The sequence below is a fragment of the Grus americana genome, chromosome 10 (assembly GCF_028858705.1).
Source record: "Grus americana isolate bGruAme1 chromosome 10, bGruAme1.mat, whole genome shotgun sequence".
NCBI classification, from domain to species: Eukaryota; Metazoa; Chordata; class Aves; order Gruiformes; family Gruidae; genus Grus; species Grus americana.
In genome coordinates, this window is record NC_072861.1 from 11,076,307 (window position 1) to 11,092,268 (window position 15,962).

At 42.8% G+C, this 15,962-nt stretch overlaps 1 protein-coding gene across 1 annotated transcript in view; it reads left to right on the top strand.

The window, feature by feature from the left end:
• Window positions 1-1,836: 1,836 nt before the first annotated feature.
• LOC129210930 (tropomodulin-2) overlaps window positions 1,837-15,962 on the top strand; it is a 35,293-nt gene continuing 21,167 nt past the window's right edge. The window contains exons 1-3 of the mRNA XM_054837319.1: window positions 1,837-2,104; window positions 12,436-12,644; window positions 14,179-14,335. Of these exons, the coding sequence (XP_054693294.1) occupies window positions 12,519-12,644; window positions 14,179-14,335 (283 nt within the window). The 5' untranslated portion in view covers window positions 1,837-2,104; window positions 12,436-12,518. The remainder of the gene's footprint in view (window positions 2,105-12,435; window positions 12,645-14,178; window positions 14,336-15,962) is intronic.

Here is a 15,962-nt window from a genome sequence, read left to right on the forward strand (position 1 = left end):
TCCATATTAAGAATTAAATCCACATTCCTGTCTCATGTCTGAATCAGCCCTGTTTGCAGTGAAGCTTCAACCCCAACGCCAAACCAACAGATTCGTCGTCAGCCTGAGCCACCAAGTTGCCGAGCAGCAGATTTCAAAGCGATTCAGTTCAGCTTCCCTGACACTTCTGGTACTGAACAAACAAAACCATGGATGCAGACTCTGTTTTCTCTGAACGCTTCAACACGTAAAGAGAGAGGGGGGAAGACTGTGGAATAAAAGGATGTGTTTCTTTTCAATTTCTGTTGATCTGATAACATTTTGGATTTTTGGCAAAAGCTTTGTTATCTTATGGCTGAACATCCTATTTCATAAGAAGTTTGAGGCAAGTAGGCTCCAAGTAGATAATTGCAGTTTGGGGGCATCTTTGTGCATACTGCACATTATTGTGGATACAGGTGTTTTCCGGAGCAGCAGTGGCCAAATGCCCGAGGTAACCCTTCAGTCCCTGATATTAGTCTGCGTTTTCTGCTGTAGGTCTTGCTACAGATGCCTGAGGTGCTTGGCAGGGTATGGAGTGAAGCTGAAGGCATTGTATTTCCTAGTTGCACTTTTTCTTCCATATGAAAATTCATCTCTGGTGCAGCATCTGCTTCTTAACAAGGCAACATCTTGTTTTCCTGCCAACATGTCATGAAACTTAAAGACATTTTAATCACAGGAATAGCTTTTCTACTGCTAGTGAGTCTTAACTTAGCGCTCAGAACCAAGGGCCTCAGTTCAGCTAAAACGCGGTATCCAGTGAATGGAATCTGATAAATTAAATTATGGACATACCTGATTACAGGGGGTACATTCAAATTTATTACATATTATATACAATCTCAACCAATGGTTAACTTTAGTATAGAATAAACACACAAATATAAATTGAATTGTCAAAACTAATTAAAAGAAGAGAGGAAAAGCATCACAATGGTCTCTTCCTATGTCCTTTGTTAAGATCAACATGTTCTTCTGAGAGGTTTCGACCTCACTGTATTATGATACAGCCAGCAATCTCCTTGAAAAGACCCACCAAGCTTTTAGGAAGTGCCAGGGTAGTGACTTGTCCTTCTCACATGGAGAGGGGCACCCTGAGATGCTCCTGTCCTTTATGCCTCCAGATGAGACCCACAGAGATCCCTCTGAATCCTTATGGAGATGGAGGATCAGTTGTTACAGAGTCCTTCTCCTCCAGCCTGTGCCCTGCACCCTGGCTGCAGCCCAGGCAGGCTGGCTCTGGGCAGAAGCCAGCACTCTGCGCTCCAGAACTGCCTCCCTGGGGCGACACATCTTGGTGCAGGGTGAGGGCCAGCCAGCTTCTGCTGCAGGACCTGTTTGGCTGGTTCAGCTGCTGGCCAGTTTGCAGAGGGTGTGTGAGAGGAGCAAACCATACTCTTTAGGGTCAGCTGCCTACATGTGCACCCAGAACTGTCCAGCACATCTGCCAAGGCCGTGCATCCACATGCAATGAGTGCATGCTCAACTGCTTAGAGATGTGCACAGGGCAGGGGTGACGGCTGCAGCCAGCAGAGCATCCAAGCCACAACTATTTTCATGGTTTCCATAGAAAGGGGCCACACAGGGGAGGGGTAAGGCTGAGACTAAATCAGGCCAAGTCAAAGGCAAGGGGGAATAAACGCGGTCTGGACGTGCGTTAGGTGGGACTTCACCTGCAGGCTTGGGGTAGAAAGAGATGGAAAGGCGTGAGGGAGGATGGGGGGGCCCTGGGGAGAACCCGCTCAGGTGAGGGCGGGAGGGATGCTGCTGGCGGAGCTGCTGCTGGTCGGGCCGGTACCGCTTGCCGGCGGGGAGGGCGCTGGCCGGGGCCGGCAGTGCTGGTGGCCGTGCTGCTGCCGGTGCCCGCGGACCCCGCGGCGGCTGCTGGCGGCTGCCGGACTACGAGTCCCAGCGTGCCCGGCAGGGCAGGGGCCGCGCTGCGCAGCCGCCGCGCCGGGCACCCACCTGCCGCCGCCGGCGCTGGGCTCGGGGCGCGGAGGGGCGCGGAGCCGGCGGGCGGCGCTGGGCTCGGGCGCGGAGGGGCGCGCAGGCGGCTGCCGGCGAGGGTCGGCCCCACGGCGGGGTAAGGCGGCGGGCCGGGGCCGGGCGGGCGGCTGTTCCGCGGGGCTCCGCGCACTGCGGCGCGGTGCGGTGCGGAGCGAGAGGGGCGGCGGGGCGGGTGGCGGAGCATCCCCGGGAGGGGCGCGGGGCGCCGGCCGGCTCCGACCCCACCCCGGCGGCCGGGCAGGAACGCCGCTAGAAATCCTCCTCGGCGTGTGAAAACCCGCGGGGCTCGGCCGGGCGGCCCCGAAATGTCCGAGGCTCCCGCGGGGAGCCGGGAGCCTTTCCCCTTCCTGCCTTTTTTTGGTGTTACTAGCGCGTTTGACAAGGGAATGCGTATGTATTTATGCCGATGTGCTCGCATCCTTTATATCGGGCGTTAACTGACAAAAAAATAGGCGAAGCAATGTAGTGAAATATGAAAACAAGGTTTGTAAATGAAGATGAGCCGTCTCTCCTTAGAGATCTCATGCCTTTTGTATGTCAGAAATACAGCAGGACTGATGGAAGGTGGTTATGCTCTGCTGCCGTGGAGCAGGTCAGAATAAATGTGCCACTGACAGCTTCAGGAACGGGATGCGGTTTTAGTAACATTTAGTAGCGTTTCCAAGCTCTTGATGAGCACAATGTGTCCTCAAAACCTGCACATTGGCATTAGATATCACACGTGCTCTATTTTGCCATCTTCCGATTACAGAATTATCAGGGTGGCCCTCCGCTAATTCAAGGGTTTTTGCTTTGATGGAAGCTTTGAGGGAATTTCTTTTGCCAGAGTAGAATTCCACAGTTGAGCAATGAGAATCGTGTAGAGAAATCTGAGGACTATAACACCAAAAAATAAATGAAAACTGGTTAGATTCATGTGACCACCCTGAGCTTAGGAGTAACATAAACTTATAAAAAAAACCATTGTAACATCTTTAATGATGAAATAAATTCAGAAATGTATCAATATCAAATAAAAATTTAAAAATAATTGGAAGAAGCGATAATATTTTTATACCATGAATGATACACTGTGTAGATCTATGCTTTTGAAAACATTTAGTAGAGGAAGCCCTCAGTAAGGTATTGAGTTGCGTATTTGTAGTAAATAGGTGCAGTCTTCAATTTCTTATCATATGAAAGCTTTCCTTGAACTGATTATTCTCAGAAATTGTCCTTGAACTTCCTCTGTTCTGCCCTCCGCTTCTGGAGATAGGAACATGTAATGGGAAAGAAACACCTGGGACCAACTGGCCTAATACTGCAGGCATCACATCTTCTAATTCCTTGCAAGGGATACAATTATTAGAAAAATGAATTCAAACTCAGGGATGTATGGAGGTCTCTCACTGAATTATACTAATGATATTACAATCTTTTCCTGCATTATTCTGCACCCATTTGCTATCTAACAGGCTGTCTGCCCTTGCTGTGGTGCTGTATGGTGTATAGCTCTTAACTGGCTTCCAGTCTGTATGTATATATTTAAATTTTTACCACTATGTAAAAAATGAAGAAAGTTATGTGAGTAATTTTAGTGACTTTGCCAACCAAAATTCCATATGTATCTTTTCTCCCATTCATCTAGCTTGGTTGGATTTGTCTGAACTTAGCCAGTACCCTCTCTTCTAAGCTAAGTAATTTTGTTCAAAATGGTGCGCTTTGCTCTCTCGTTGCATAACTTTTCTTCCTTCCCCACATTTTTATCATTTGTTATTATTTCCAGTATTTTACAACTTCTGGACCAGATGATCCTTGAGGTTCCTTCCAACCTGGTATTCTATGGTATTCTATCATTCTATGTTTATGCATTTCTGCAGTTATTAATCTGCTCTGGGGTTCTTCTGTAGCATTCCTAAGTTATTGAATCCCATAGTTTGATGTCTTCCTGTGATTGAGCAGCCTTTTGACCGGGGGTGTGATAGCTATGCAGGGTTTTGCATTGAGAGGCGCCAGGTAGCATCCTGTAGCCACGTGTATTTGCACGTGCAGGTTAATACCGGGGTGAATGCATGTGTTCTGTTTACTGCTCGTAACACACAAGTGTAGCAGTGGCTTGTGTTTAACAGTGAAGTTTGGTCGTCATTATTTGGTGCCACAGGAATCTGTAAACTTATTTTTTAAATCCTTCTTTATTAGGATGATTTCGAGGAACAGCTGGGTCTGAAGGTCCAGCTGCCGTTCTAAAATAGGGAAATCTGAGAAGAGCAGTGACAAAAAGGTAGCACGCTGTTTGCTATCTGTTGGCAGCACAGGTGGAACAATGCTTTTGTTAACGTTGCTAGTGTCCTTTTTTCCTATTGATGTTTCCAACGTGTGAAAACCAAAGACTAGTGTTTTCTTTTCCAGGGCTGGTCTGATCTATTTTGTTGTGAAAATAATAAGTCTCTTTCCAGGTACAATTCCTTCTCCTATTTATTGTTTCAGCTATCAGGATGTGCTTATCATGGATGGTTTCTGGTTTTGGTTTACAGCTAAAATGCAAAAACCAGGTAGTTACAATGTCTCTGTACACTGTAAGGAGAAAAAAACTGCTTAGGAAAGATGCAAAAAGAGAGGGTTTTAGAAGTTATCTAACAGCGATCATTATTAATGATCATAGTTCTGCAATCAGTAGTATATGCTCCTAACCCAGCCTTTGGTTCTCTCTCTGCTGTGCTTTCACTTGGTGTATGTGGTTCATTTAAAAGATCCACTTAAATGAACAAGACTGTCCAAGGAAGAGGGGACCTGTAGCCAAAGGAAAAGCTGTCCAATACTTGGAAGATTGTTCAATTCTTTGTCTTGCCACAGACTTTCTGTTTGACCTCAAACAAGGCATTTCTGTCCTCTGACAGGACAGTGAAATGAAGAGGCTCTTGTGTGGTTGGTGGTGGTTAAGGCACTACCATAGTTGGTTCCATGTAGACATGATTGATCAATGAGGATACCAGGACCTGCCTTTGGCTTCTGAGGATGCCTTTGAACAAAGCTGCAGAAAATTCATACCCCAATGTACGCTTTGCTTTGCATTCATGGTAGATGTGCTGATGACAAGAACTACAGTTCTTTACACAACACAAAATCTGGGAGACTGAACTGGATGAAAATGCCCTTGTGTAAACGTCACAGCTGTTACTGTAACGTGCATGATATAGGAACTGATTCATCCATGTTCATCTGGGGACCACAAAGTCACAAGACTGGGAGCATGTACGCTCCGGGGCAGTGCTCACAAGGGGACGTACAACCTCTTGTTCCAAGGCAAATCAGCACCTATCTACTGCAGAAGCAAACCTGCTGAGTCTGGTAGTTATCAAAAGAGGTTAAAATATCATTGGTGCGCCACAGAAAATAATGGGGCTGTTTTCTTCCAGTTGCTATCAAATTGGCACTTACACTCTTACACTGTCTCTTGTAACACTGATCAGCATCATTACCGATAATCTCAGTCAATATCAGTCAGATATTAAGTCTTATCCCAGTGGCTACAGTCAATCACCACTTGTAGAGCTCAGCAGCGGGGGGGTTTCTGTTCACGTCAGACCTGAAGCTTGCACATGACAAATTGTGGGTGGAGCTGCCATTTCATAGTCCATTTTGTCTGCATAAAAAGACTCTGCTCTCCAGGATTTTCAGCCTAGCACTTCACACCACCCTCAGTTTCAGACAGGAACTATGTCATGTTTTTATTTTAGAAGAGCTAATTAACCTTGCATGGATTTTCAAATAATTGTTTAAGTTCTAAAGAAGGAAGAAACCCACCTTCCAGTTCCACAAAGTGACCAGTTGCAATGAGCAGAAATAGAAGATGATTGCTTCATTATTTTATAACTAAACTTTACCCCTCTAAAAGCAAGGGGTGTCTGTCCCTGCAGGAGACACGACAGATGGACAGGTCTCTCTGGTCTTTTCCATTTCCCATACTTGACGCATCACTGGAGTGTCAGAGCACCGCATGCAGTCCCACTAATATCTGTAACGCTTAGGTTTGTTCTGTCATTCTCTTCCTGTAGGTAGGAATTGAGTGATTTAAAAGTTGCTTTTTTTAAGTAAGACTGGCTTAAATCATCATATGGTCACTGTATAATGAGTCATAATTTTTGTATGAAAACAGTTCTAGTGGTTATGATCTAAAAATATGACGATACCCAGAAACAGGTTATAAATTTATCAGGCATTGTAAAGAAATCTACTTCCTTCCCAGGACTTAGTTTCATGTTTTGAATGGTTATGAATAATACTACTAACGTTATTTTAGCAAACAATCAGAAATTAGTTATTATATAATTTTATCCTATTCTGCATCAGTGGGAGAAGCATTAATGTTTCATCTTTCTTTAATTGCCAGTGAAAAGCCTTTTATGTTATCTGAATCAAAGGGAGGTCACCCCTTTATATCGTCTATAAATAACGGTACATTCATGTGGATGATTTTGCAATATACATGATGGTTATTGTCTTACAAAGGGCATGATCGAACTCCCATGAAAGTGAATTGATGTCTCACATTTTACTTGCATTGGAGTTGTCAGTCTCTCAGTGAAGAAGCCAACTGTAATGTAAACTACAGAGTGGCATAAGCATCACTGAGTTTCAGAAAGGCTCATCCAATTATGAAGTGGAGTTTCTGATCACTGAATGATTACTTACAGGTTCAGGCTTAGTCTAATATTAGGACAACATAATTGTTTATTATTTGCCAGTCTCTATATGGGACTAAACCATAGGAGCAGAACATGAAATAACCCTACATTAGCCCTGGAGAAAAAGAGTGTTTTAAATATACAGGGATTTTCACGAATTCTTTGCTACAGTATGACAAAAGATGGCAAACTGGGCTGGGAATAGAAGAGGTTTGGCCACGTCATTACTCGCCCAGAGCCGGCCCTGGGCTCGGGGCCACGTGCAGCTGAGAGCGCTGCCCACTGCCCCAGAGACACCCTCTCAATGGACCCGGTTCTGTAAAACCCTGAACAGGTTATTCACTTTGATCCACCCAGCGATCATGCTGTGTCCTGGATGGAAAGAGTTAGAAAAGGCAACTAAACTGGAGCAGTTCAGTGCTCCTTATGTTGTGAGTTCTTCAGAAGTTTGTTGGGGGAAACAGGCAGAAAAGTTGGGGGATTCTAGAAGACCAAATCCTTTTCTACAGATCTCTCTTCCATTTTGTACCTATGTGAGTTTCTTTCATGTGTCTACTGTCTCTATCTACATCAGGACCTGTAGCTAATACTGTTTTCATCATACACACAAAAAAATCGGTTTCATAATGTTTCACTGTGTGTTCCTATTCTACTTCTGTGCTGTGCTGGCCCTAATGCATCCTTTCTAGCTTTTCTGAGGTTTCTGAACCTCCTAGTTCAAACCCAAGAAATTTTATACCACAAAACATGATCTCCCATATGTTCATGGTTAGAAAATACATATTGGTCTTGCTTTTCAAGTATAAAAATAAAAAAGGAACCTTATTTATATGTCAAATAATGGAGTATTTATAATTTTTTTTTTTTTTTTTTTAAAGTTTGAGCTTTCAAAAGCCCAGCCTTATTTTTCATAGCAGTTCCTGGACATCAGAGAGGTCCCCTGTCTGGCATTGGATTAAGTCTATTGTTGGGAGCACTCCATTGCCTGGATGGTGAGGACAATCACCTTCCTACTGAGCATCTGCTTGTGTTGCACAAACACTGCTCTTAATCATAATGGCCCCAATCCTATTTATTTGGTCCAGTATCAATTTAACTTGGGATTTATTCCACCTGTTTCTTATTTTCATGTTTAGCTACTGGATACTATTTAAAGAAAGGGAAGAATTTTTCCACATTTACAGACCAGTTTCACAGCTATTTTTCAAAACACGAATATCCACCACTCTGTGGATATGGAGATAGTTTAAAATAGATCGTGCATCAGGATTTCCTTTCTAAAAATCAGTTGCCATGATTTGCAAGAGCGAGAACAATTTCTCAATTCTGATTATAAAAAAAGATTTTTTCTATAAAAATGCAGACTATTGGATTATTTCCCCTCCAGCACCTCTCTTTACATAATAAATGCACATTGCCATGCAGCTTCTTAGCTTGCGCTACTATCAAGATCTAGAAATTCAAATCATCTGTATCATAGTATTCTCATCTCTACAGGACCTCGGAGAGATTCTGTTTTTCTAGGTCTATAGCCTGTGTTTTAAACAGCGTGAGTGACCCCATGTGCCTTTGTAGCTGCTGATCCATAGGAGGTCCTACAGGTCAGGTTATTCCAAAACTTCTCAAGGGACCCAAGCCAATGCAAGTGGGACCTCTCTGACATCTGATATTAATGCAGCAGAGGACTGATTTCTTCTCAGAAAGAAATATCTGTATCAGCAGTAGAAAATTACAACAGTATTGTGGTATCAGCAGAAACTACAGCGTAGCTGCTCTAGAAAACCCTTTCAGTAGTGTCTAAGGATTATAACCAAAAAGTACGTACGGAACGAGCAAAGTATAGAGGAGTTATATAGTGCAGCAGGTGTTGACTATATAGAGCAGTAATGATTTTATGCAGGCTGACTAATGACACCCTTTTTGTCTTTGAAAACGTATTTTGAATCCTGATGTTGACAAGCATGGGTGAAAAAGCTGCCCCAAATAAAACAGAAGTATGTATTTCTTAATTTAGATGTAATCAATGATAAAAATATAGCAATGGAGTCTTTGAAGCTCACTGCAAAACATCTGTGCTCCACAAAGGTTTAAAAGTAGCACATGGTCAGCAGAAATGCTACTTTCCGTCATTCTCCGCTATCCTGAATCAGCGTGTTTTTAACCCATTAGGCATCTAGCAGCATGCTTTGCTGTTTCACGGGGGGTATTTGAGCCCATGGTATACTGTGGTGCTCCGTATTGAAACTAAATGGAAAAAACAAATGGCATTTCTGCTTCTCTATGCCTTACTCTCCTTATTCACTCTTCCCAGTAAGTTTGATGGGGAAAATCCATAGTCTCACCCGTGGTCCCTCATTCTGCTTCCCTCAGTGTCCCTACTGCAGTGTAACATTCACAGCATATCCCCTCTGCAGTTAGATGGAACCTCTCCTCTCTACTGTGTGACACCCGGTCTGCTCTTCACTGCTCATGATTAACAGTGGCTCAGAGCTGTTGGTTGGTTATGATTGCTTTTGTAACCGATTACAGTTTGGACTATGTTTCTTTCATACAGTAATCATAACAAAGAAAATCCAGTAGATATAATCTGTAAAACGCAAGCAGGTATGCGCACACTCAGAAAAGTCCAACCACAGTAAGAAGCAGCACAGACAGCATATGGCCCTGTTTACACACACAAAATTAACAGTATGAAATCCAATTAGGAAGGTGGAGATCGTAATCATCACTTTAGACAGCAATTTCCAGAGTATATAACTCAAGACTTCAGCATTTCCTTCGCAGACTGAAATGATGCTGAATTGTTGGATTTATCTTGTTCCCTTGGTTGCTGATAATGCGATTGTGGTGAAAGGTCAACAGTGAGCATAAAGCCAGGATACGAACGATAGGCATTTCAGCGGAGCGTTTACTAGCCTGTACAGCAGGGCGCAAGCTCCAGAAAAGCTTTACTACTTACAGGGATTGCGGGCAGAGAAATTCCCTAAGCAGTGTCTTTTGCTTTTGTGCAGTCACAGAAGAGTAGGAGCCAGTTGTGAAAGGGAAAATGTCCAGGGGATTTCTGTTGCAAATGTATGCGTGCAAGAAAAGCATGATTTCAAGCTCTTCTGTGCACCACTGATCCAACAAGGGTTATCCAACATAGTGCTCATGCCACGAGAGGAGTTAGACTGATACTTCTTTAATATCTGGGTTTATATTTCTCTGTGGGTATCCTTGCTGCACATGGTCAAATATCTTCTCTTCCTAATAATTAGAAGAAAACAGTGGCAGTATTGAAAACTGTCACATGTTGAAAAGCGTGTCCTGGCATGTCTTCCCTTTATGGCTAAGCACTTAAGTAATTTACAAAGAAATCAAAAATGTCCGGTACACACACAAATCATGCTCTGCAGTAATTACCCATTAGCACCTGGATTCAACTTTGCAAACCTTTTCACAAACGCCATTACACCCACGGGCGTGCTGATATCGGCAAAGCAGTTCTCAGCTGTGTCCCCTGATGGGAATCGTGCCACGCCACACGGCCGAGGGAGAGGTTCTGGTACCAGCCGTCCCGCACGACGCAAGTGCTGAACCTCAGCCAGGGAAACTGTTATGTACTCTTACTAGTTACTTTTCCAACAATATTTAATTAACCTAACCTTGGGATTACATTTCTGTCTTTTCCAGGGATGAGATTAAACTCTAATAAAATAACAATTTAAACTGTTCAATAAGAGTTTTAGAAAGCTCTAATCCCCTCAAAGAAATTTTTCAGCCCTGTTAATGACTGCTAGCTGAAATGTTACGTATTTAATGAGTTTATCCAAAGAAACTTAGAGAAGGTGCCTGATGCCTTAGTACAGAAATGTTGTACTGCAGCTGAATTTGGCTTTACAGTTTGAACAAATATACTTACCACTTTTAAATAAAATGTTTTCATTATTTAACAAGCTGTTTTGGTAACAAATTGTATCAACTAAATGTATGTAGAACCAGTGTTCTCTTTAAGTCCCAAGTACACAAAAACATTAGCTCTTTTGGACTTTTTTTGCCAAAATATCTTTCACACTCATCACATATGATGGAATTGTGATAATATAAGAATTTTTCACAACTGCTGTAACTTTGTGAAACATCAGATGCTGACTAACTTCCGAAAAGAAACTGACAATTTAAAGAACAGCTGAGTTGTACCATGACGTTTGGAATGGCTTGACAAGGATGTCGTGCTATGAAAACAGGGATAATAAATAGAGCAGTAATAAAGAAGAAAATGAGAGTGTTTAAGGGAAATAATGTTTTTGCTTGGAACAGCATGCTTAAGTGTTTCAAGTCAAGGCTTATCATGCCTTGCAGTGTTCATAGAATTCCAGATTTTTCAAATTTGTAATTCTACTCATTATTCTCTTCCCTTTCTATAGGTTGCCGATTTCTGGTCTTTTTGATAAATAGAAAAATGAGATATGTTTTAATATTTAGTATTTTAATAGTGAAACTCTTAAGTAAATGCAACATTTTCATTTAGATTTTGGATAAAAGGAAAATAAAAATCAGGCTTCCAGCTCATATGAAGAACGATAGAACTCGCGTGGATTTTGTTAGTTTATGACCACTATGGACCCGGCCAAAGGAAATCCAAGTTCTGGTTGATAGATAAGGCAGATGTAAGCTCCGGTTGGCTGGCTTCCATATCAACCATAACTTTGAAATTTGTGAATGCAGAAACAGAGCTGTAAAACTGCCCAGCTAGCTGTGTAATTCAGAGAGCTCCAGTGCTGGGTGGGAAACTGGGCAGACTTGGGGGGGCTGGAGCACAGTTAGAGTCCCCAGCTAATGCTGTCTCTGGTCAGACATTCATTCTCTTTCACTCCATCCATTTACAGGCAGATTCTGCTTCTAGAATTGGTTCTGGACAGGAAAAAAAGAGCAAGTAAAGACAGCGAGTCCTTCCTCATACGACAAATTACATGACAATGACTACCGGGGCCACGCAAATGATGCTTTCTTGTTACTGATCAGTTGGGATCATCTAACAAGGAACCACATTCAAGTTCTAAAACTTAAGGAGTTTCTGAATTATTAAGTCTGTATTTTTTTCATGATTGTGTTTTGAATGCCTGCAGGTGCCCCGTGCAGCAGACTGATTTATAGGTGATCTTTTCAGCTATAAGTAGCATATTGCCACTGCAAGAATTATTTTGATGATAAGTGCTATCATTTGTAGCCAAAAAATTTGAAATAAGAGTACCAACCAGCATACTTTATAGCTGCTTAGGTAACCAGAATGAACCAAAAAGCCAGCCAAGACGATGCAGGTAAGCTTTCAGCCATCAGCAAAGCTGGGATAAGATAGAATACCTCAAGGCATAACATTTTGTTTCTTGGTTGTCAGCATTGGACTGTTTTCTGTGACTACTGCTTTCCTCTGCCTTTAGCCAAAAGAACAAGCAGATACTGCTGTTTCTAAGCAAATTAAATAAACCAGATTTATCTCTATGGAAAATTATAAGATCCCAATGTTTTTTTTCTTATCTATGTCTGAAAGCTTCTCTTTGCCACTGCACCCGCAACCCTTCCTTGCTATTCCTCGGCAACTGCTGCACAGGCAGCCCAGCGCTTCCCGCACCCCCTCCGCTGAGCCACCACATCTTGCTGCTTTGTTTTCATTAATAAAGCGTAAATGTGACTCGCAGCATTGCGGGCTCTTTAGGACTATATCAGCTAAATGGAGATACTCCTAATGCTTTATTGTTAACAGTGAGCGAAGCCACAAGAAGCTCAGTACTCCTGGATGGTTGACATCTTGAAGAGCAGCATCAGTGGAGCAGTGCAGCAGGAGCCATGTCTCTGCCCTTCCGAAAAGAGTTGGAGAAATATAAGAATATCAATGAAGATGAAATACTCAGCAAACTCTCAGAGGATGAACTGAAACAGCTAGAGCATGTTCTTGATGACCTTGATCCAGAGGTTAGTAATGGGGGCTGGAGGGATCGTAGTTCAAAAGCTGCCTATTAGAAATGCCACGTACAGCAGCATTTTATATTTATTCTGTTACAGTAGAGGCAGTGTACCCTAAAGGATGAGCAACTCACCTAGGAACATTTTGGTTTTATTCCTGCTGTGATGTGCTACTTGCTTTTGTACAAGTCACCGTGCCCTTTCTCTATCCCTTGTCTATTTAGACACGAGCTTGTCTGCAATCTAAATCTTTAATCATGTTTGTACACTGCAGCACGATGAGAAGCTTTTTATGGCTGCTATTTCTGAGCACACCAATAAACAAACAAACATAGTGTGTGTCTGTGAAGATCAGATCTTTGGAACTTCTGAAATCTGCTGGCTATGTCATTCAGCACAGATATTTTTAGCTGAAGAGAATATATTTAGGCATGATTAAGAAAAATAAGATTCAGCTACACAACTGTCATTTTCTAGAGAGCAAGGATAATTTGGATATTTGAAGACACTCTCACAAAGAATTAAAGGATCTCTGGCCTGGGAACCACTTGGTCCTACAATAATGAGGTTACAGTCACGAGCGTGCTGGTTGGGAATTCTGACTGTACCTGCCCCAAAAACTTCCAAACTGATGTAGGAGTTTGAAAACTGGCAGGTAAACTGGCAGATAAAAACCGTTCATGCTGGAGACAACATAAATTTGAAAAATCACAATAAATTAAAGCTTCTAGTTTTACAGCATAAATTTATCTGGAAATTAAGGGTGGGCTTTACTGTTCTCTCCCTCCACGCTGCCACTTCCCTCGCTGCTACCACTTCTACAGTGCCTTTTCTGGTATTTTCAGGTGTCTAGCATCTCAAATAGAGACACAGAATATAAAGAAATTCCCCCCAAACAGGCCACATGCACTGCAAAGTCCATGTACCTGTATACCTTTCTGGGATTTCCTGGACTGAAACGTGGGAGCCTGATGCATCTTCCTATATTATGGGGTGCAGATGCAATCACATGGTCACACAGCTACATGTTTGAAGTGGGGCTTCATCTGCTTGCTTCCCAAATACTCTAAATAGCTGAAGTCCACATCATTCACCAGTTACTTTCTATGCATGCCATTCATTTCTGAAGTCCAAGAGACATCTGCATTAGAATGAAAGGAATTTTTGAAAAATGAAAAGAGAGAGAAAAATGGGGAGGAAAAAGAGCAAATGAAGAGAAGATACAGAAAACTTATCCAGGTCTATCTACCTGGACTGCATACTCTGTGGCTGTAATATGTGTAACACAAAGGGCTCTGATCTTGCTCAGTTCTTCAGTGCTGTGATTGTAAATATGGTTAGTAAAAGTATGAATAGCAGTGTAATCACGAAGCCTGGAAGATACACTGTTTCAACGGTTACATTTAGGTAACCTGCGTTATTGCTGTCACCAAAGAGCATTATGTAAGGTAACGTGCAAAGAATGGTTTCACTTAAAAAGCAACAGCACCAAAATGAAATGGAGAACACTATATTCCCTTACACGCCTCCCTCTCTTTCACAGAACGCCTTGCTCCCAGCAGGATTTCGGCAGAAGGACCAGACCACTAAACCTGCCACGGGCCCTTTCGACAGAGAACGCCTGCTCTCGTACTTGGAGAAGCAAGCACTTGAGCACAAAGACAGAGAAGACTTTGTACCTTTTACAGGGGAAAAGAAAGGTACCGTCCATCTGCGTGTGGGTGCTGAGTAAGGGACCTCCTGGGCACGGGCATCCTCCGCTGCCTGGCCTTTTTCTGGAATACGCTGGGACAAGAGAGGTGGGGGCTGTTACAGTGCAGGGGGAAGCTCAGGAGCCAGATGCAGAGCTGTTGTGGCAGGGGATGAAGCTGCTCTGGAGTTATAATTACGTGTTTAATCAGGCCCGGTGGTGGGTGTGGGAACGCACGAACGCTGGTCCCGCAAAGGGCTCGGTCGGCAGCTCCCAGATGAGTGAATGCCGCTGTTTGCAGCCCGGGATGGACAAAGGTGGCCTCGCTAACCTCACTGAGGCTATTCCCACGTTCGGCATTAGGCCCACGCGAGGGTACTGTAGTGGGGGAGGTGTTCAGGAGGAAACGTATTAAATGCCTTTCTAAGTATTGCCTACAATTGCTGAAGTAATAGCTCAGGGAATACACTTACAAAAAATAAGTATTTTTCCACTTGTTTACTAGCACATCTGGCAATGCTATTCGTGCAGACAATCTCTCTGCTTCCCTTTGTCCTACAGCTACGGAAAAAAAGGAAAACGCAATTCTAATTGTTCAAACATTGGTAGGATAACCTTAGGGCAGAAACAGTCATATTTTTAAGCAAACAATGTTCCTTTAGCACCCTTAATTACTCCTGTTCCTTGTACAACACCAGTTCCTGACAAATTCTTCAGTATCGCCTTTAGCAGATGAAGTCCAATGAAAACCACCACATGTTCTGTGATGTCTGCCGTCAGTTTACAATTATAATCTAAACAAAAAGAATTGTACTAAATTTTCTTTGAAGTCAAAGGCCAAATGCCATGAAAATACCCTTTGTTTCTTTGTTAATATTAGAAATAACTGAATTAATCTGCGACTTTTACACCCGATGAGGTCCAGTACCTTGACAATTGAGAACTGGATGAACAGCACAACGTCATTTTTTGTGCTGCTTTAAGGGAACTGGCTTTGAGAAAGAATCTGTTTATTTTGAGCTTGGTCCCATATTGGTACTTGTGTCTCTCTTCTGCCCCCAACTTGGCAGGAGGAGTCCTACAGAAAGACGACCAGACTTCAAGCACTGGGCTTCTCTGACTCCTTTTCTTGCTCTCCTTCCCCCTTGTTCCGCACTGCAAAGTGCAAAACCTGAGCCTTAGAAAACATGTGATTGAGATCTCCATCTGCCACGTGTACTGAAAGCTCCCTATGAATTGTATGGTAATTCTGCTAATTGGGTGAATCTGGTGAAACATGCTGAATGTCACGTAAAGGCCACGCGTGGCTGGCTCTGGATCTTAGAATCCGTGCTTGTAACTGCGGCATTACTTATTTTGACAAACCCGATTGAAGAGACAATAACAGAATGACTGTATTGAAATATTAATGACTTGATTTTCATTTATACTAAGATATTTTCTGTGCGAGGAAATAAAGCAATCCTGCAAAGACATTTCCAAGATACGATGCTACGTGCTAGATTTAAAGTCACTTTAATTAGAGGATAATTAGTATTCTTCCAAAGCTTAGTAATTAGTTCAGGATAAACAATTTACATTTCTAAAATGTGTCCTGAAAGAAACTAAAGAAGAATATCTCTTGAGGAAAAGCTTAT